We start from the raw sequence: 23,194 nt of genomic DNA, 5'->3' as shown, positions 1-23,194 counted from the left end.
TGAGAGTGGCAGCAGCCCCTATTATTTTGTTAGTTTTTTCAGGTAAAATTTCCCCGTCTGTGTATTGTGGAAAAAACCAGAGTGAAAGGTGTTTGCATAGTTTATAGTAATGTGCTGGGCTGGGCTGCTGCCTGTGTAATTGGCTGGTTCTCCTCGATTGCCTTCCTACTGCTGTTTTCCCTTCCCATTGCCTTCCCATTAACGCCCTGAGGCACTGCATACCCAGTGCTCTGATGTGAACAGAGCTGCTATTTCCTATGTTTTTTTGTTTTGTTTGTTTGTTTAAAACCCGGTGCACGGCTTGCATAACCATATTGGCAATGTAAACGGTGCTAGGCAGCCTCAGACACACCACCCTTCCTTAGCTGTGCTTAGCTATGGGCAAACACAGGCCACAAAGCTCCAATAAACTTACAGCATGCATGACACTCCCCCTTATGAGGTCATCAACGTCTTATGCTCATGGTGTTGCTTCACCTACAAGGTTGGGTGCAAGCTAACACTGAGGGGAAATCTGTGATTCAGTATCAATCCCCTCATTTTCATAAAAATGACTGCTAATGCCTGGTTACAAAACTGACACTCAGCCTTCCCCCTTAGCAACCACTATTCCATGGTACTGTTGTCTTATGCTTGCCATTGACTATTATGTCAGAATGCTGATTTTGGTATAAAAGCTTATTTTCAACTTTTTTCATTATTTTCAGGCCGATCCCATTTGCGCACCACTGCCTTATGCTTAAACGGCCAAAATCAGCCAAAAAAAAAATAAAAAGTTATTTTTTTATAATTTTTCAACTATTTCCTATGCCAATGGCCACATATATTTGGCCATTGGCATGCCTACTACATTGAATATATGCTTTATTTGGAGCTGTCATGCTTCTGTTTTGTAATTTGCAGAAATGTATTAATTTCTGCGGGTTACACTATCCCTGCACAGATGCCTGCCTGTTTCCTGGATCGCTAATTCACCTCATTTGCATGGTTTTCACCAGAAAATGGGGTAATTAGCATACAGGAGCTGTGTCCATGTAGAAATAGTGTAGGAGCACTCGTGCACATCCCGGAAGCTCGTCCCTGGATCACTTGTCGGCGATATTACGTGCAGCAGCTCTTGCACTATTCCTGCACGTCGTGCAGAGCTTGCTGAATCCGGGGGTGAGTCATTCATTATGCCAGGTCCTATATCATTTGCTTCTAACCTCACGGCATATAGATGCACTGCACTGCATGGCTTAGTAACATTCATAGTGACACACATTCCCCTATATCTTCTTTGTAATTTTACTGACATTGACATAAATGTTAATGATAATCACTCCCTGTACACATCCCAGTGAGATTTCAGCATTAGGTCCTTGTGTAAATGAGGCACCATTTAATCTTGCCCTTTGTGTTTTTTCTTACAACTCATGTTTTTTTGCAGTTATCACTTTTGCACACACCTGAAGTCTCTTTTACATCTATATTAATTTCCTGCAAAATGCCATGCCAGATGCTTTGCAAATGCCCAAATAAGCAACATTCTTAAAGCCACCACAACCAGAAAATCTCCTTGGTTTATAAGACATGATCAGTTTCCTGTCAATCCATGCTTCTAAGTTCTTGACCACTGACATCCAGGAGGTGAACATTTTTGATCCACCTAATGGTTCTTTTCACAGTGCTATTCTCTTTCTATTTCTTTATATTTTATAAATGTAATCTACTTGAAAAACTATATTCCTCTTTTAGATTTGTGGCAAGTTTTTGTATTTTTCTTTTCCCAAGTTATATGGCACCATGGTATTGCTTTAGCAGCAGCACTATAGTTTTCCAGTATCTGTTCACAACACCTGCCTCTATCTGTGACAGTTTGGTACTAAAGAATTACATTAGCTGGACAGAAGCAGCTCATTTGAATTCTAGTTCTCCAAGTTGTTTCCCCCCCTTTTTAACAAATGTTCTCTGAAGCAATATTTATGTGAACAATATGGCACAAATGTTGTTGGTCTCTATATGAGCTCAGCTGAAATGTGAAATTCCCCAGGAGAAGTTTAATTGGCTGAAAAAAACACTTCTGTGATGCAGGGTTTTTAGATAAGTTTCAAAACTGTACTTTTCTGATGAGACTGTACCAAAAACGTACTATCTTCTTACCCCCAAGATGAAGTGAATCTGCAACTGATTATATTAATTGCAGTGATATATGGGTGCAGTATCTCCATGCTGAAGGAGAATAGCACAGTCCCCATTCCTAGAAAAGCAGATTATAGAAACTTCTTACATGGTTTCAAATGCTTTGTTGTTATTAAACATCATCTTGTCACATCTGAAAAATGTTCCATAACCCAAAGTGTCATCTTTAGCCACACTTACTGTACACCATGGGAGGATCTATACATTCCACTTAAGCTGCAATAATAACTACTTCAAGCACACAGCCTTAAACTCCATTGCTATTATGGTTCTGAAATAGAGGATTTTCTAGTTAAAGCACAGCATATTCAGGGCTCCCCAAAAATAGCCCTTTTACTTTCTTCAGCTTGGTCAGGTGGTCTGTAAATAAATACCTCTCTGATTGCCTTACATTACCCATTCCAAATGATTATCCCCGGTGTTTCTTCTCTTACTCAGATGTTACTCAGCCAGACTGACTTAATCCCCTCTTATATGTCTAAATGCATGATTTCTTTTATTTTCCTTTACAGTCCATCCTCTCTGTTAATCATACTTGTACACAAACACCCATAATTCATAGAGTACAAAATATTTTTTTTATCCAAATATCTCTCTTGCATCTGCACCATCATGTTTCATGATGGCCACAATAAGTCAGTTATAAAAAAAAATCCCACCATCTGCACTGATGACATTTCATGCTATGAAGTGGAACATGGGGGAATTAAATTTCAGACATTATAAAATGAAGCCCCAGCAATGCAGAATAGTGATGGAGGAGATGTGCCACCATACTGTTACATCTTAGGGAATGAATGACTAACTGGTGAACTCCTTCAAGTGGGAGGTCAATGTGACAGGAACCAAATAAATTAAACAAATAAAAATAAAATACACATAATAAAGCAATTCTAGACCCATATTATTTATCTACTTTGATGTACTGAAATGTTGCCTTCAATCATGGCAGTTTGTCCCAGATGCAGGTTTGTACTTTTATATACCAAAATCAGTTTTTCAATGTTCATATCGACTGTTTGTTTGTTTGTTTGTTTTTTGTTGGGGGGAGCTGATATTGACTTGCTTTTGTTTGTGTTTCCAGGCCCCCCTGAGAATAATTAAAATCACTTTTCATATAAGCAGTTAAATTTAGTTTATAGGATCTTTGATCCTGTTACTGAAAATTCATATATTGCCAATATAGTGCAACCTTTTTGCAAATGAACTCCAATCATGGAAAAAAACATATACCATGCTTTTGTAATAGTTTTTTGTAATAGTTCCTTACCTAGATACTAAGTCATGACTGTGCTATGCCATATAACCACATTTTCAACAGACATGCAAAATATTTTAAAGAGGTCAGTGTGCATATTTATTTGTGACTCCCAGTACTTGAACATCATTGTTCAACACATATGCATCATTCCTAGCTACGCCGTTTGCATCACACAAAGTACCATTGTCTAACTCCTTATTTACAACCAGTTTTCTCACACTCTTTAGTACTGCACTTCTGCCCTTCTCTGAATGCGTCTTGAAATCTACTTTACTGATCATTATGTTTAACTTCTAGATGTACCCCCTACTGGCTGAAGCACCCCAAGATGCTTCTTGTATATAGTACTGCTGTGCTGTCTTGTTATCATTTGCTGTGGATAGCTACTGTAATAGCATCTGTTTTAACTTTTGTGGGGAGGTTTGGAAGCCACCATTGTTCTGAGTGCAATTAAGCTTTCTGGTTGGTTTTCACTATTTAAGTTTCTGGTATAGTTGCTGTATTATACTGTGGGACTCTGAATGGAAGATGAGTGTTAGAGTGGAGTAACTCAGATGAAGGTGTGACATACTGAAAGCCATAAGAACGTTGGTACACTGAGTTTCCACAAAAGTGAGGTGTGGCACCATATGTAATGCAGTAGTACTGGTGTGCAGAACTCAAGTAACACATGCCTAAACAGTATGGCTGGTTTCCTTGTGTAGATGTAGGTTAATTAAGGTATCTGTACCATTGTAAGGCATCTCAGTTGGGAAGCATTAATGATGTTGATCCAGTTGTGAAGTCATGGTTATCATTTGTAGGCAGAAAAGAACATTTTTATGATGAGTAACTTTTCTCAATGTATGGGTCACTTCAGAACTCAACCTTAGAATTTAACAGCTTTAAGAAAGTCACTAAGATGTTAAAAGGGTGTTTTAACATAAACCATTGATAATTGAAAGATGGTATCTTAATGATTGTAACCAGAAGTTTTATGACCTGTGACAGTATGCAGCTGAGCTGAACAGTGTGCAATGAATTGTGAATTCAGCTCACTAAATGACAGTTTCACTTGTTCTCAATGAAGCTGGTTACATGAATTGAACTCAACATTTCTAAAAACATTCAAAACTCCTTTGAATATGGAGAAGGCAGGCATAAGTACTCAACAGTTGTGGAAGTGCAAAATATATATAGACACAATATGTAAACTTTACATCCTGTGGATAGGTCAAATATTTTCTTATTGTTGCTTTAACAACTACAGCCATGTAATCATATATTTTTGGAAGTAGAATGCCATAAATATGGAAAGCTGGGACATATAAAATGTCACAGTAAAATGAATTCTCAATTGAAAAGTAAAGACAGAAGTTTTCATGAACAGAATATGAAATATGTTTGTAAAGTGAAAATGTTATTTTAAATATTTTCACTACTAAATGGTATAAAAATTATTTATGTCTACTTTTCTGCTGAATCATTAAAAAAAGCTGAAATGGTGAATAATGAAGTAGCCAAAGTAGCAATTTGTTATGATAAAGTGGTTCTGTCAATGTTTAACAAACAAACTGTTGTAAGACGCAGCAGTTAAATGTAAAATTTAAGTTTGTCAGTTCCTGGTTCATGGCTACAGTTCATTATGAGAAACAGAAACAATAGTTACCATTAACTGAAATAAAAAGAGATGTCTTACTTTGTAATAAAATAACTGACTGCAGAAAAATGTATTAAACTGGAAGTATGTCTCACCATGACAACTGCATGTGTTCAGAAATGGGCAGTCATCAGTTTCTAATTATTAGTCTCAAGACCGAATGTCAAGTGCCCACATCTATGCAGATGATCTCTCAAGAATCCCACTACTAGGAATTACAGATAAATGAGATGAGAATGCAAAGTGAAGGTGGAAATTGCAGGAAGAATGAAAATAAACTGTGGGGAGTGCTAAACTATGAGAGCACAGGTTTGTCTCACAGAATACATTAAACCATAAAACATGCAATAAGATCTGAATTATCAGGAAAGGCAAGTTGTACCATTTGGGGAACACCACAGAACAAAAATTATAATTCCTTGGAATCTGCAAAAAGCAGTGATGAATGAACTGCGTGCTGTGTAACATAGAATGATGAAAATGAAAGACCTGGAATATGGTTCATGTGGTGGTCAACATTCGATGAAGAGTTCAGGTTCATTTCTAAAGAATGTGCACATGCCAGATGCAGCAAACAACATTTGATCTTCATGATTGTGGAGATACATACTCAAAATTGTGCAAAGTGTTTGTATTAATGAGACTACATCACAAGCTACATCAAGTCAACTAAAAAGATTATTTTCTGCATACTGGTTATGAGAACATTTACAGATGAAAGCACTTAGTCCTTGTCAAAAGTTTTTTATCACTTAGTTAAAAAATGGAAACATTTATTCTCCAGTGCACCATGGTATCCTGTAGCCAAAGGTTTAGCCTAGAGATATATTCAGACATTTGAAGCTGGCATGAGTACTGTATATCATCAAATGCTGTTCTGAATGTGGAACACAGAAGTTTCATTATTACTGTTGCAGGACAGTAGCAGAATAAATGACATGAATGGTCAGAAATTAACCTCATTAAGCAGAATCAGGTTATAGATGTGAGACAGAAACTTTAGCTTTATAACCATGCAGAGGAAATACTACTTAAATAATTTCTGTCTACCCTTCAGATATGTACTGTAGAGGTCCCAAGTGGATCCTGGGTGTGATTCCTTAGTGTGCAGTTCCAGACTCAGGTTGTGTTGAACAGACACGCATGGGTTTTAATTACGGAAGTTATAGTGTTCAAGTGAGATCTATAGTGAGTAGAGAAACCTTACCACTCAGAGGTTATGATACCGAAAGGGAAAATTGGATGCACTATTGAACCACTACAGAGTGATAACACTGTACTTAAAGTCACATAACATTCCATATCGCTAAGTAGTAGTCTAAAGTTTCAAAGATACTCCAACCATTATCAGAATTAAAATGTTCATTGAGGGTTAAAGAACCACAGCAGTATTTTTTTACTTTCTTTGACTTCTAATAGATAGCTTTTCAACAGACTCTTAAGTCTATACTGAAAAATTATGTAGCACAAATCAAAGTAAGTCAAAAACAATTGCCATAGTGTCCAAATAAATTAAATTATACTTCTTTTAAATAGAATGGGGTGGTGTGATACAGTTAGACTGTCAATAGAATATTGGCAGCACTGGATTTCTGTAAAAGTGAACTATGTGCTGCTGAATATAACAAAAGTCTGCAACTGAACCAAAGAGTAAAAAGGTCACACAGGCAAACCTATTAGAAAAACTACAAGAAAAACCTTGCCAAGCTAAAGTTTTCACTGTGTGTGATACTTTAAACCTTCTGTAATAGATGCCCATGGGATATATCCAAATTATCCCTTAAGGACATCAAGTGTTTCAGCTATATGGCTTCTGAATTACTAATAGGTTTGTCTGTGTGACCTTTTTACTCTTTGGCTTGGATGTTAGTTCGGATATTTTGCAAACATCTTAATGGTTATGGACATCAGCTGGGTTTAAAGACCCTGTGTTTCTGAAGTATAGCCAAACAGTCCACTTGCTGTGCTGACAAGGTCATGAGAGAGCTGAACCATGAATGTTCACAGCTAGTGGGGGTTGTTTTATTGGCCTGAATGAATCCATAAAGACTAAAAAGAAAAAAGAAAAAAGTCAAGGAAATTCAGAAGCCATATAGCTGTAACACTTGATGTCCTTAAGGGATCATTTGCATATATCCCATGGGCCTCTGTTACAGGAGGTTTAGGGTGTCACACAGTGAATACTCTAGCTTGGCTGTGTTTTTTCTGGTAGTTTTTTAATAAAAGTCTGCAACTGATCAGATGTGGATAATGAAGTGCACCAAAGGAGTGTAATTGGCTGCTGTGAGTGTTGTTTCCTCAATATACTACAGAAGGCTTATGCTTTTGTGTTTATTTCATCTAATAATACATGTCCAAACCATGATCAAACTCTTCCATTCTGTCTGTACTTTACTCTGCCTGGGAGGTAAAGATTGTTGCATCATTGTTTGGTGTCTCTGGGATTATTGCATCTGCTGGCATAAAGATGAAAACTTTATTTTCCACAGGATGTTCTCAAAGACTGCATCATTATAGCTATTCAACTTTTTCACATCATACATGAAAGTATTTTCATTCACATTTGGAAAGGTCCTTTAGGTAAGTTATAAAGACTTCACATTTTTATAACTATATGTTTTGATAGGAGAGGTACATTTAAAGTCCAAATGAGGTGTGGTTGGAGGGACAGAATTATAGCTTATGCCCCTCCAAAACAATACTATTTCCTAACAATTGTTATGTATTTGAGTTCCCTGTTTTATTTCTTTTAGGACTTTTAGCAAAGGCAAACAAAAAACGTTCTAACAACAATGTAGCTAACCCAGCAGCTGAACGGGTGGATCAAATAATTTGTGTAAATCATGCATTCTGGATGTAATAAACTCTATATCACAGTTGTCACTAATCATACTGCAGAGCTGTTCAACTGATAAAGGAAGGAGCAACCCATAACCCATTTTAAAAATAGCCATATTCAATAATATGCTGAAGTATGCTGCACAAAACTGGAGAAGTCAACAGGTTTGCTGAAGCTTGGTATATAAAACATGCTATGCAAGGACAAAAGAAACATGGATTCAAACTGTGCCATCAAACTGCTACAGCACATTTTATAACTTACTGCTGGAACAGGGACAGGTTTCTTTGCCATTCCTCCATAGGTCACCATTGTACTGCCATACCTGTAAAATACAAGAAATAAAAAAGAAGAAATCAGTTTTGAAAACAGTTATAATGCTGCATTGTTACTGACAGTTTACAACTTTATTCACAGCAGATAGTTTCTAATTATGTCGGAATTTAAGTTGTATGTTTTTATTATTAAATGCTTCTGCTTATAGACTGGATAAAGCTCATTTGAGATAAAATTCAAGTAATCCTTTTTCAGATAAAGCAAAATTAAGTCAGTTATACAAAAATTGTAATTTAAAAGTAAAAAAAATCAATTACATAAAAAGTTTAATTCACAAAGGTCATGCTAAATACATTACCACTTACTGTTGTATCAGAATGAAATGTTTGCCTCTGTAAAACCATTATACTTCATTTAAAATGGTTCTGATATCTTTTCTGAGGATGTTATTCTGTAACAATCCTAGTGATGTAAGACTGCCTTTTGTATTGAAAATACCAAATCAAGTTGTTAGAGTACAGAATTTATAAAAAATATAAAAGCAGATTTTAGAATTTATAAAAGTACAGATCACCCAGACTGATAGCACAGAGGTTAAGGTACATACAAGATTACCAACCCGTAAACCTGGGTTTGAAACCTGGTTGGGGCACAAGTTTGCAGCATCAATATCTGGGCAGAAGAAGGGCTTGGCAGTCTACTTCCATAATATAAATAAATTTTACTACCCCATGATCATGGTGCATATATTCAGACAGGAGCCACCATTATAAAATAGCCCTGTAAAAAGTGTCCCACACACACTTGAGGTGATTCTTATTTGCTGTTCCCAGAAAGACAAAGAATACTTCAACAGTCCAATAGAAGCAGTCCAGGCAGAGAGGCAGTCATGCAGACAGCCTTCAGCAGAGATGAACATGCTCTGCAGATATCTAGATTCATTCTTCCAACTAGACTAAGGGCAAATAAAATCTCCTCAAGTTCTTTAGAGTCTATAATTGTGTTTATTATATTAATAGTTTGCTTTTTCTTAATTTTTATAACCATTTGTTTTTAAATCTGGTAATTTGAATAAGCTTCCCTTGAAGCTTGAAAGTAAAAAAGTGGCTAGTACTTCCAAACAACAATTATATTTTCCCTGGATAATATTTGATCACTGGATAGTGAAGCTGCAGCAAATTTGGACATTTTTTTCTACCACTTTCCCAGCAACAACAAGAGCAGACCAACAATAAAATAAAACAAAAATGAAAAATAAAAATAATCTCTTTATGCCTAATGAATAAGTGGGCATTATTAAGGATATATATATTTTTAACTTTGGTATCTGCACATGAAATTTTTTTATTCAATGTATTTTTCTGCTTGTAAATAAAATGATTCCTGAAAAGAGAATCATAGGAGTACAGCAACTACACCATTCAGTGTCCATATTCTAATAAGGAAGTTTCTCCTCCTACAATCTGAATCAAATGTTTTTAAACAATCAGTTTCCTATCTCATCAACCAATCATGCTGGGTATCCTGGACCACTCCCCCTTTTCAAACAACTGCAGACTTAGAGTTTTAATATCTGATGAAGTCTATGACAAAAGTGCTCATAAAGAAATAAACTGGACAATTTAAACATACAGAAGGATCTCCAATAATGATTTTTTGTTACTTTTTTACTTTACTAATAGTGGTCAAATATACCTTAGTATTTCAGTTGAAGCTAGAAGTATAGCTTACAGGTCAGTTGTATTACTGTCATGTACCACTGCTGGTACCATCAAGGATAATTGAACCTTAAAGGCTCATCATTCTCTGCTTTCTGTATTTTTATACTAAAATGAGACCCTTTCACCATGTGCACACCCACACGAGCGAACACACACACACACACACACACACACACACACACACACACACACACACACACACACACACACACACACACACACACACACACACACACACACACACACACACACACACGTGTATATATATATATATATACATATATATATATATATATATATATATATATATAAAATTGAAAAGAAGACTTGGAAAATATTGTCACATCATACCCAAATGCTGCTGTGTAATTTTTATTTCAGTCTTTCTAGTTGGTGATGTATCAGTTATCTCTTAAATAAGTGAAAACATCAAGAAAGACCCAGCCAAGTTCGACACGTCACTGTTTAGCACCTTAAACCTCATGTAATGAAGGCCCATGTGATTTATGTAAATGACCTCTGAAGGACATACCAGTGCTTCAGCTATATGGCGTCTGAATATCCAAGCTCCATTTTCTTTATTATGTTTTGTTTTATTTTATTTTATTTTCATTCAAATAAAGTTTCATTTCTATTAATCAGTTTATTTCAATGCTGCATTGAGACAGCTGTATATGAATTTTGTGTATATAATATATAATATGTAAAGTTACACTTTTTTCATTAGTTTGAATGGGAAATATGTCCCACGCGTCAGATTACTTCACTTCTTCTATTTTACTTTTTTGTTGGTTAAACTAAGTATAGATTTGCAAAAATAGAAGACTGACACCAAAGCTTTAGAACTCACTTGTCCTGCACAAAACAGATCCAGAATAAAAAGCAAAACACTAGGATTGGAGACGGCTGTAAAATCCAGTCTAAAAATCTTTATTCGACACATGCACTTTCATAGGTGACCCCACTTCTTCAGATGTATAATACATTTTAAAAACAGCTCTTAGTTTAATTATCCTCTTGAGATACATGATTAAAACCAACCAATACATTGTTCTGGTATGAATAAGCACTTTCATTTTAAAGCAACATCCTGCAAGGTACATGCCATTAACTAAACTAGAAGTTTGAATGTATATGTATACACTTCTAAAAGCCTATTTATAAAGTATCTAGATTGTAATTCAAATTTCCATATCATTTCAGTTTGCAGTCACAAGCACAGAATATATCTGCACATATTTACATATTCCAATTGTGTTTTCCAGTTTTGTTCTCCAAAACACATATAAGCCAAGAAGTCAGCAATTTATCATACAAACAACTCCACAGCACATCTTGCCTTAAAAGCTGCCTAGGCTTTGACTTAGGACATTTCAGTTTACAATCGCAAACAAAGAATATCTGCACATGTTTACATATTCCACTTATATTCTCCAAAAAACATACAAACCTGAAACAAGAAGTCAGTTATTTATCATACAAACAGTTATTTATCATACAAACAATTCCACAGCACATCTTCCCTAAAAAGCTGCCTAGACTTTAACTTAGGATGCAGGGGTATGTATTCATTTAATCCATGACCTCTATCAGCCCTTAATCTTACTATCCACTTAGCTTCAAACTCTTCAGTGATGTTCCATAGATCCCCCCCTTATACTCTCATATGTTCTCCCTATAACTAGAAATTTACAGACATGTTGCATATCATTATTAATAGTGTGTCTGGCCAAGGCATTCACTTTGTTCTTTTTATGAATGGCATAAATGTGCCCTCCACACTCCCCTACTTAAATATACCAGTGGAGGAAAGGGAAATCTCCCGTTCTGCGCCATATGCAGAAGTATATAAAGTAAGGGGGTGTGGGAGGCACAGCCCCCCACATTGGGTGATGTGGGGACAAAGCCCCCCCACCTATTTTAAATGTTTAAAACCATAGATATGGATGCTTACAAGTCCAATGAATAACTCTTTCCAGAAGACAATATATAACCAAACTATGTCCCCCACACCCCCGTATGTGGGAGGCTGTGCCCCCCACACCCCCCTTACTTTATATACTAACTCCAGGATCACACTACAGTGGGGAAAAAGCCATATATAACTTTCAACAAAATGAGTTTCAGTCAAATTAGTTTTTAGTGAAATGAGCTTTCAGTGAATTGTGCGCAGGCAACTGAGTTTCAGTGAAATGAACTTTCAGTGAAATGAAGTAAACCCATATATATATATATATATATATATATATATATATATATATATGGGTCCATGTTGATTGCTTGAAATGCTGAAAGACTGGATCTAAAAAGATCGATCCCAATACATCAAGCAATCAAAACATCAATAGCTAGGAACTACTGGAGTTCATGAGCAGCATGACTGCACCACCACTGGCATTTTTGCATTTTATATTATGTTTTCTATGGTGAAAAAAGTTGTTTTCAATCAAAGAAGAGAGGATTGGGAAAATAAGTTGGAATACTGACAGTTGATTAGGTAGCTTAACATAATGCCAATGTATATCCAAGCTTTAATAGTTATATCTTTATTTATAGTGTCGTGAATATGAGCTCTGCAAAATTGTAATACAATTCTAAAAACTGCAGCATAATAAAGAGTGCTTTCGTGTATATTTCTTAAGTTATTTGTAATTGGGATGCTGTATCTTTAAGGTTTTTTTTAACCATATGGTCTAATATTGTAATTTTATTTGAGATTTTAAAAGTGAGACATTTTTGGTTATTAACTATTCTGATAAAATCCTGTGTCTAAATTTGGATGAAAGTGTTTAACTGAAGCTGGTTTTCTATTACTTCATTGGTGTGTTTCAAACCTCAGGACATTCCTTTGGTGCCATCTACAGTGTAGATACAATTTAGCTTTAGCATTCTTATTTATTAAATTCAAAAAACTTGGTATATGATATAAACTCACATAAGTATGACATACTCAATGTCACTCTGTGTGTGTGTGTGTGTGTGTGTGTGTGTGTGTGTGTGTGTGTGTGTGTGTGTGTGTGTGTGTGTGTCTCAACCTCTTAGAGTAAGAAATCTGGACAAAGCCATAAAAAAGTGGTACAAATAGGGACAATTTTGAAATATTGCTCTTACAAACTTAGAAAGTTGCTAGAATAACAGGTTTTGCATTAGCGTGAATTTTCTGAAGGGTATGACGTCTAAAACTTAAATGTCTGTCATTATTTTCTAACTTCAGTCTTTAATGATTTGCCACTAATTTGCCAGAAAGCCACAATTTTATGAAAAACAGACCAAAAATCTAAGGCAAAAATCTGGACGTTCTATGAAAATCTGTACAGTTGAGAGGTATGTTTGTGTGTGTGTGAGACTGCTATACCAGGTATGTTTGTGTGTGATGATCATATCTTGTGTTTGTGTGCGCACTCATGTGTACATGCTAAGTGACCTCTCAGAATGCCTATTTGTTTCTTTCTTTTTTTATCACCCTAGGTCTGCCTTTTTTTGGCCACCATTCATGCAGTCCTTGGTTTGGTGAACTCTTGCCATTTAAGTTTGAGGGCACTGCTGTAGAATAACTGCATCAATACTCTTTTGACTAGCACCTATTGCAATATGGTTAATAGGGTATGCATCAAAATAATTAAATATCAGCATTTTAGTTCCTAACTTTTTGAGCATTTCAAAGGTCTTTTCTTGGTCTTCTCCAGTATAAATTTCTATCTCGTTGCAGTAGTTTCTTAATAACACACCCATCTAACAGGTTCAGAATTAACATTGAAAGATACTGTATCTTCCCAAGGAAGCTAAAAGCAAAAGCATTGTTATTCTTCAGATGGTGGCATTTGCTCTACCACTCTTTTCTTTCCAGCATCTAGTTTCAAGTCTCCAAATTATATCATATGGCCAATATAGCTCATGCCCATAACTCTGATTTACACATACTTTTGATCAGCATGAGGTTATTCTCTCTCACCTTTGAATAAATCAGCCTCACATATTGTTCTTCTCTGGTCTGACTCCATACCAGTATATTACAAAGAATATTATTAGCATCATCACTCAACTCTCTATGCAACAGGTCTCTGATATATATCAGGTGCTGAAGAAATGCCAGCCAGAGCCACAAAAATGTTTACCATCCCATAAATTCATTAAAAGCGCACAGTTTGGAATTTTCCTTACCAAACATTTTTTTCCCAAATATCTGAGTTACATGAATCACAGAAAACCATTTTGCTTTTTGCATGCTAGCTACCACTAGTTCAACTGCATGAGGTGCTCTCTTTTTAATATATATATATATATATATATATGTATATATATATATATATATATATATATATATATATATATATATATATATATATATCAATTATGTCAAGTTTGCAACTGCTGAATGACTTAGCAATAGGAATCATCCTGCTGATACAGTCAGTAGGATCTGTTTGCTTTTTTATCATATCCATTCTTTGTAGCATGCATTACTTGAAAAAAAAATATATATGAGCTATCTGAATTCCATATAATTCTTGTAATCAGCCCAAGTCAACAAATAAACCTTTGTACATTTTCATAAATCATTCTGAACAGGCGTGCCTTCGTTGAAGGTTGAATGTCGAGCTGGCACCTCAGCGTTCGTGAAAATTTACTGCCAATCATTAGTGGACCAGAGTTCCGCTGTGGTGACCTCTAACTGGGAAAAGCCAAAAGACAACAGCAACAACATTCTGAACATACCCTGATCCATGCCTTAAATGTGCATTCACAGTCATTGACAAGTCAAACACCTGATACTAAAGGTATGTTCACTGTATCAACTATTAGGAATCAAATATTGTGCTTCTGATTCTAATGTTCACACATAAGCACTTTCTGATCCATATGCTTTACACAAGTGATCGGAATAAGTATGAAATGAATATAGCTGCTGCAGACAGTGATTCAATATCTGAATGGACATTATGTTAAGCTCTGCACCAGTGTCTAGTCTAAGCACACAGAAGAACTTTGGGCATTCATTGTCAGCTTTTCATTCCAGATTTCCAACTCAATTTATTATCAATGCTTGTTTCTACTTTTATCTTCTACTTTGTTTATATTGTGCAATTTCTTAACACAAATTGTGCCTACACATATCTTGTTTCATGATTTTGTGAAATACATGATGATTCTCAGAGCGTCTTCTGTGTGGCGACATGCATGAACGGGCATTCCTTCGTTGAAGGTTGTGTGTTAGGCCCGGCAAGCCAGCACATAAAGCTCTACTGCCAATCATTATCAGACCGGAGTTCCGCTGTGGCGACCCCTAACCGGGAAAAGCCGAAAGACACAAACAAGCATGACAATGTTTTGACTGTAAAGTAATTTCTTTCATTTTGTACAGTTTGGTAAAATGATTCTTCTTACTAGAGATTTTATGCACTTAATTGTTTTTGCAGAGAATTTCATTTTATTGTGTGTATTGCCATAAGTGCTTTCCAAGGATTTCTCTTCATGTTTCATTTGCTCCTCATATTTTTGAGAGATGCCTCAAATTATTTTAGCCTAATTTTGTTATTTTTGGTGTTATCTATCTCACAAGCCAGTCTATAAAATGAGTTTTTTATTGTGTCAGGGTATTTTCACTTGCTAAGCATATTTCATGTTACTTAATGTTAAATCTTATTTTGCTGCGGTAGCGTTGTAGCCTCACAGTTAGATGTTGCCCATTCAATTCTCAGTTAGAACATCTTCTGTGTGGCGACATGCATGAACGGGCATTCCTTCGTTGAAGGTTGTGTGTTAGGCCCGGCAAGCCAGCACGTAATACTCTACTGCCAATCATTAGCTGACCGGAGTTCCGCTGTGGCGACCCCTAACCGGGAAAAGCCGAAAGACACAAACAAACAAACAAACAAACAAATATTGCCCTTTGTCTATCATTTTAAAATTACACATGGTCTAGCTCCTCCCTAATGAATTGTAAAACTTACCAATTTAACAATAATGGCTTGATTCTTTAATTTGGAAAAATAAGCATTAATAGCCTCATTGGGAGCTTGTGCCTCTCTAAACACTAAGTAATGGATAAAGTACAGTCACTTAAGAAAACTCACCATAACAGTACATGTTCTAACTGTTGTTCACTGTTGCAGTGGCCTAAAAGATCTGGGTTATATCCTGGCCAAGATATGACCACCAGCCAGCTTTCAAAGCGCAAGTTCCCCTTCTATGTGCCTTAATTGCCATTGGCTCAAGTAGTGCCATATAAAAGGCAATTTGATTACTAAAATCTTCAGAGCTTTCTTGCCACGAGAAAGAAGGCTACATACAGCTCTGAAAGGAAAACGCTAGGAAAGGAAAAGTAAAACAAACATAACTCTATACACAAGGGTATATACATCCATACCCTGACACTACATCAAAAACAAAACAAGGGGGATGGAGGGAAGGAGGAGACAGCTACTACAACAGTGATATATTAGACTATCTATTCTTATGGCAAGTTTACTTACCCAACTGCACTATGTTCAACCCTAGATCACTGTTGCAGCAGCTGAAACTATTTGAATAGATTACTAGAGCTGAGGAACCTATAGGGAGAGGAAGAAGTTTAAGAATCCAAGATTTCCTGGATAATGTTCCCAGCAAAGCAAAGCTTGTTCTAGACCTGGGAAAGGAAAGCAAAGCAAACCTTGTTCTAGACCTGAAAAAGGAATCTAGTTTGAAATACTATGTGAAAGTATGTACAGCAGAACCAGTTTCTGCTTTTAGAATACTTCTAGAGTGCACTCCTTTCTAGAAAGCCACAGAAGCCAATGCCTTGATGGCACAGGCCATAACCAGGCCTGGAAGTGGCTTGTCTTTAGGACGCTAGCAAAAAAAAATAGCGTGAGAGTACAATCTAAAAATTGTCTGTTTTTATACTGCCTTTTTCTCTTATCTTCATATGAGACAAATAGCTGATCGGCTTTCCCAAAGGATTACGTTCTGCCCAAGTAGTATCTAAACTGCTTGTGGACATCCAGAGTATGAAAGATTCTCTCTCTGTGTAGGTTCTGAAAGAATACAGGGAGGTTAATAGATTGGCTTGATATATACTGTGATACCCCTTTAGGGACAAAAGAATGATTTTTTTTTTCTAAAAGAAACCCTGTCTTTGTGAAAAATGATGAAAGGTTAACTCACCAAAAGTGCTTGTAACTCAGATTCCTCAGATACCATTCTTGCGGAAATCAGACCAATGATTAATACAGTCTTCCATTTCAATAACCTCAAACTCAGCCTGATCAACTGTTTCAAATGTAAAACTGTTAGTTTTTCAAGCAAAAAGTAAAGAATCCAAGGAGGAGCCACCTATTTTCTAGGTGGACATATAGGTAAAAACCCTTTTAAAATCTGCTTGAACTGAGGAAAGGTAGAAAGGATAGATCCAAAGGCAGACAAATAGAATGGCCAAAAGATGAGTCTTGACAGAAGAATAAGAAGGGCCAGATGATAATAACTCAGACAAATAATCAAGAACCAAATGCATCTGGGCCTTAGACGTGTCCCTGTTCTTAGAACAGCACCAGCTAGAAAATATTTTCCATTTACTCAGATATGATTTCCTAGCAGCAGCTTTTTTTAGCCTTCTTTAGTACCTGCTGCAAGTTCTCGTAGAAAGCTGCCTAAAAGATATCAGAGCTCTTATCGTCCGTGCAGTCACTTGAATTTGTTTCATGTTGAGATAGATCAAACAACTCCCGTCTTTTATTAAGTAAATCCAGTCTGCTGGGAAGCTTGTTGAAATTGCCCTTGTCCAATTTCCAAAGAAGAAAGGACAACTGTTGCAAGGTTCAAAAACAAGTTGCCACCACTATCCTTGTAGAGTCTTTCAGGATCATTAGAAGACCTTTTGGTATCAGAAGAAAAGGTGGAAAAGCATACAAGGACATCCCCCCTACACAGAAATGAAAAGAGACATCTGTTTTCCAGGTCTGTTTTCAAGGAATCGTGGAGCAGAATTTCTTTAACTGTCTGATTTGAAAGGAGGCAAAGAGATCTATTTGAGGTGTATCCCACAGTTGGATACATATCTGGGTGGGTCTGTCCTGGTCCTGCTCCACTTGTCTGCTACAAGGTTTTGCTCTAAAGGAATGTATGATGCCCGTGGAGTCATAGTGAGCTAAATCTCTACCTCCCAGGCTATTATAGCAAGTCTGCAAAGGAGATGAAAATGGGGTAAACCCCCACATTAGTTTATATACCACATCACAGTGGCATTGTCCATGGTAGCATGCAGAGATCCTGGGGAGAAGAGATGATTTAGGCACCCTCCCAGCATTAATTCCTGCCATTAGCTCCTTGAAATGTATGCGTTTCTGCTTGGCATTTTGTTCCATAGGCACAGCCCCCACATAAAGTCTGTTTCATTTGTTCTGATAAACTGAAGTGGAGATGAAAGGGAGATGGGGAGATATGAACTGAGACATAAAAGGTCTACCTACCACAGTACCTCCCTTCTCACAAACTCCAGAACTGAAAAGATAGCAGGTGTCAATCCTGAGTCCAGAATGACCTGAGGTACCACTGATTTTTTTCCCCTTGTGAAGTTTGGCTAAGGGAATCATAAACATCGTAGAAGTCATGAAACTTTGAATCCTGAGAAATCCCTTGTCAGTTGCCAGATATTAGCTGGAAAAGTTCAGAAAGAGTTATTTTACAGTTTTACTTTTTTCCAGTGGAAGAAATGCTCCTCCTAAGGCAGAAGCCAAAAGACATCCCAGAAAAACTATTGTGTATGGAAGGATGAGAGAAGATTTTTCTAAGTTCTTTTGAAACCCCAGGCTAATAAGAAGCTTCCTGACACATGTTATAGAATCTTGATAACTGGAAAAAAATTCTGCAAATTTAAGACAATCATCCAGTTATGGAAAATGTGAATGCCTTGAAGTCAGCAGTAAGCAATTACTGGAGCTAGACACTTTGTAAATACCCATGGTGCAGTAGATAGACCAAAGGGTTAAGACAGAAAACTGGTAATGTAAGCCAGTTACAGAAAAGATTAAAACATGTCTGAATTCTTTGTCAATATATTAAGCATGTTTTAAATCTAACATTGCCATGCAATTCTGTAAAGGAACAAGATGTAATAGAGACTGAAGGTAATATATTTTAAACTTTCAGACCTTTATAAAAATTGCAAAGCAGAGATCTAGGACTGATCTCCAAGTTTCCTCCTATCTCTGGCACTAGAAAAATCCTTTAATAAAAACTTTTGACAATCTAATGTGAGGGTACTGGTTCTACGACCCCCTGTCATAATATTTGCTCCAAAACTGGAGAAAACAGTGATGTTTAGTTTGCAGAATGAACAGAAGTCTCCTTAAATGGAAAGAAAGAGGAACTTTTGTTACCCTCTGTACTCCTTTTGTATAATTTTAGTACTCATTTGTCTCTTATAATCTGGTGTTACTGTGAAAGATGCAGACCTTTTCAGAGGGAAAGATTGTCAGTGAGGCAGTGGTAGGAGCCTGAAGAGGCAAGTAGTCATTCTGACTTTTGGATTGCCCTTATTATTGGGAGGTGTTTCCTTTCTTTTCTGAGCCTCAGTGTCATAGCTGTTTAAAATCCTTTTTGTTGCAAACTTGTTGTTTAAATGGCTTTTTGAAAAAGGATGCTGAATTAGAAAAAAATGTTTTTATTAAACTTCTAAAAGGAGTTTTGGAAATTTGCTTGAATCAATTTCCTTCTTTCTTAAAATCTCTTAAGTATCTCAGCAGCAAAAGGGTCAAACCACACATTCAATTAACGTTAGAATTTGAAGTCTCAGTGTTTACACTTTCTGGTAAGTTTCCGACCAAGCAAATATTCTCATAACTGACACAGTAGCAGCAGCAGCTCTGGTGACAGAATCAACAGAATCATAAAAACACTTTAAGAAAATTTGATTATATGAGAAGCAGATAAAATTAAGGAATTCAGTGATTTTTTTTTTACCTCAGAAGAGTAGAGGTTAACAATTAAATTGTTCATGTTCTCAGAAGAAACCATAAAAAGTTTAACATGTGAGTCTGGCAGTTCAAAATCTGAATGTTAAATTAGAAAAAGTATAAACCTTCTTCCAAAATCTTTTAAAAGCTTGCCCATTCTTGTCAGCTTTAAATAAGGAAATAACTGCTGGGCCTGCTTTAGGATTAGAATACAGATATTTGTGAGTGTGAGCTACTTTGTATAGCCTATCCAACCTTTATGGAGCAGACAACTGACTGTCAAGCATGCTGTAAATCGTTAAGAAAACATCCATTTAAACTGGTAAAACAGGAGGGACAGCTGCAAGCTGTGGAATATTCTGTTGCAACAATTATTTCCCTTGGAATACAACAAGAGGAGTGAAATGATAGCAACTGTGGTTCTGTTTCCACTGAAATACCTCTTTTATCTTAGCTAAGGTCCAAGAAAAAAGCTATTCTGGAAGGAAATCTGAAGAAACACTTTCATTAGATTCAAAATCTTCAGTGTGAGGAGAAATCACTGGTGAAAAATACTCCCCTCTTCATTCTCTGCCTTTCTGACTGAGAATCAGAGTGAGGCTGACAGGGAAACCTGTTCTTTTTCTATTTGAAATAAGCAAAGAAACAGAACTTGAAATGTTAAATGCAGAAATGAATTCCTTAGCAAATCCAAACAAGTATTCCCTGTTCATTTCATTTCCTAGGAGACTTCCTGGATCAGGACTGACTGAAGGTAGGGGCACTAAACTGGGGGTCAGTCATTCCATGTGGTAAAATTTCACCCATTTCTTCCTCTAAGACTGACAAGAGTGGTTCTCACATATCCAGAGAGGACAACCATACAGATACAGAGGGCATGTCTACCTCACAGTCCTTAGTGGTTTCCCAGTGAGCTACACCAGAGGGAACAAGAGACAGTGATGAGTGGTCTGGGAAGCCATGCTCAGACAATGCAGAGTCACCTATCAGAAGCAGAGACAGTGAAGGAGCTGGCATGACATGGATAGACTCTCTAACAATTTTCTTCTTCTTGTGGAAGGTGGAAGAAAGATCCATGGATACCAGTAACTATTCCATGGTCCTGCCAAAAAGGAAGCCTGAAAGATGGTTAACACAGCCTGGGAGAATATGCAAACCTTCTGATAGGAAAGTAATGATTCTGAAGTAGAAAAACTAAAAGTCTCATACCTAACACACTAATTCTACACACACATGTAGGCAATAAGTAAAAAAAAACAGATTTTATTGTACACAGTTTGTTCATTCAAACATTCACAGATTAATAATTTCCATGAAAAGGCATGACTATCCATAGAAATTAACTTTCCTGCGTAAAATTAATAAATCCACAGAAAAATGCACACTGTTTTTCCTTATAAAATAAAAATGTGGAAGGTTTTCTGCAGTAAGATAGTTATCTACCCAGCCTTGAAGGATTGCTAGCTGACTTTCATTTCCAAGAATACCACAGAGGGAGTGAGCTTTAACAGCAAAAAGCTCTCAAGCCTTTGGCACCCAAACTGAATTTTATGTGTTTCTGTTTGAACCCCAACCAGTCAATTAGGGTATATAGGAGATGCCCATAAGCTTTTAAAGCTGTCTGGTAGTCACATCCTGGGAAGGATACAACTCAAACAGCTTAGGCTACTGCAGCAGTGATCTAATGTTGAGTTTTGTAATCCTCTATATGCTCAGTTGACATTTACAGCTATTCAGCTTAATTTAATTATTTTGAATCTGTTTTGTTTATTATGTTTTGCTTATGTTAAAATAAGTCCAGATTATATTCTGTTGGTATGTTGTATATATTGACTAACATGACTCTTCATTATGGTTATCATTTATGGCTGGGACATCATAATGACGATCCATCATTTTTTGCTATCTTGGAGCTCTCAGAAACAAGTTTTCCCTTTGCAGTTATACTATGAAGCAACATACAGCTTTTCCAAATTAGGTCTTTTGTTACTGAAGTGCTTTAATCAGGAATGTAAGACTTGATCTTATTAATGACCTGACTACTGTACTGTCGAGTTCTTGGGAAAGAGAGTATAGCTATTCCTGTGCATTTGATTATGTGTTTACTGCGCCCATAAACTCAGCTGCTGATCATTTCATTCCTGTTGTTGTATTCCTGATCTGTATTGTGACATATGATCTTTATTATAACAAGGAGCAAAGCTTGGTTTTCTCAGGAAAAGTGTGGAAGACCACTGGAGATCAACTACTCATTTGTAGGATACAATTAAAGTATGCAAGCTTTATGCTCACTGATATCTTCTTATAAAGAAGAAAATGCCCAGCACAAATTACCAAATAAATCAAAAACCAAACTGCCAGGGCAATCGCAAGGTGACAAAAGGAGCCAGTTGATCAGTAAAATCTGCCAAGAAATGTATTAAATCGAGAATACACATAAACGCTTAACTGCAATCACCGCGTTTTCGTCTTTCCAAACAAGACTTCATCAGATGCTACAATGAACAACAATTACATACACTAATATGTAATTAATTGAATCATTCCACTCTCCAATAGTTGCATTCCATCAGTTATCGTTCTACCAATACCAAAACTGTTAACAATTTAAAAAATACATCGACCTATACATAAAAACTTTACAATGAATACATTTTTGTATATCCACTAGATGGGGCTATAGGATTTAAATAAACATAAGGTCTGTATAGGTTTACATTTTAAATGTGTATACACGAACAAACTAAAGATTTTTATTTAATAAATGAAGGTTTTTATTTAAGATACACATTAAATATATGAAAATATATTGTTTAAGGGAACAATGTACAAACAATGTACAAAAATGTATTTATTCTAGAGTTTCTATGTATATGTTGATATATTTTTTTAAATTGTTAACAGTTTTGTATCAGATGAATGTATCAGAATTATGTTTGTATTAGAACGATAATTGATGGAATGCAACTATTAGACAGTGGAATGATTCAATTAATTATATACAAGTGAATGTAAGCGTGGTTCAATGCAGCATATGATGAAATCTTGTTTGGAAAGATGAAAATGTGATGATTACAGTTAAGCATTTATGTGTATTCTTGATTTAATAAACTTTGTGGCAGATTTTACTGATCATCTGTCTTCTTTTGTCTCCTTCTCATTGATATTTTCTATAAGAATACAGTGTTATTGCCTGGGGAGACTTATTTTGCATCTACAAAATCAGTTATACTACTGTGCTTGATAGACAGACAATACAGCCTGGCCTGACTTCTCAAATGAAAAACATTATTTAAACTCTGAATCTAAGACTGCATCTTTCTCCTTTATGGATGAGTTTTATAT

At 36.1% G+C, this 23,194-nt stretch overlaps 1 protein-coding gene across 1 annotated transcript in view; it reads right to left on the bottom strand.

Moving 5' to 3' along the window:
• LOC122795950 (enoyl-[acyl-carrier-protein] reductase, mitochondrial-like) overlaps positions 1-23,194 on the bottom strand; it is a 688,493-nt gene that overhangs the window by 40,103 nt on the left and 625,196 nt on the right. The window contains exon 8 of the mRNA XM_044064436.1: positions 8,185-8,245. Within this exon, the coding sequence (XP_043920371.1) occupies positions 8,185-8,245 (61 nt within the window). The remainder of the gene's footprint in view (positions 1-8,184; positions 8,246-23,194) is intronic.

Source organism: Protopterus annectens, chromosome 1.part0 (assembly GCF_019279795.1).
Source record: "Protopterus annectens isolate FY-2018-M chromosome 1.part0, PAN1.0, whole genome shotgun sequence".
In the NCBI taxonomy this organism is placed as follows: domain Eukaryota; kingdom Metazoa; phylum Chordata; order Ceratodontiformes; family Protopteridae; genus Protopterus; species Protopterus annectens.
Note: the sequence above shows the minus strand (reverse complement) of the source record. Positions and strands in the feature narration are given on the sequence as shown.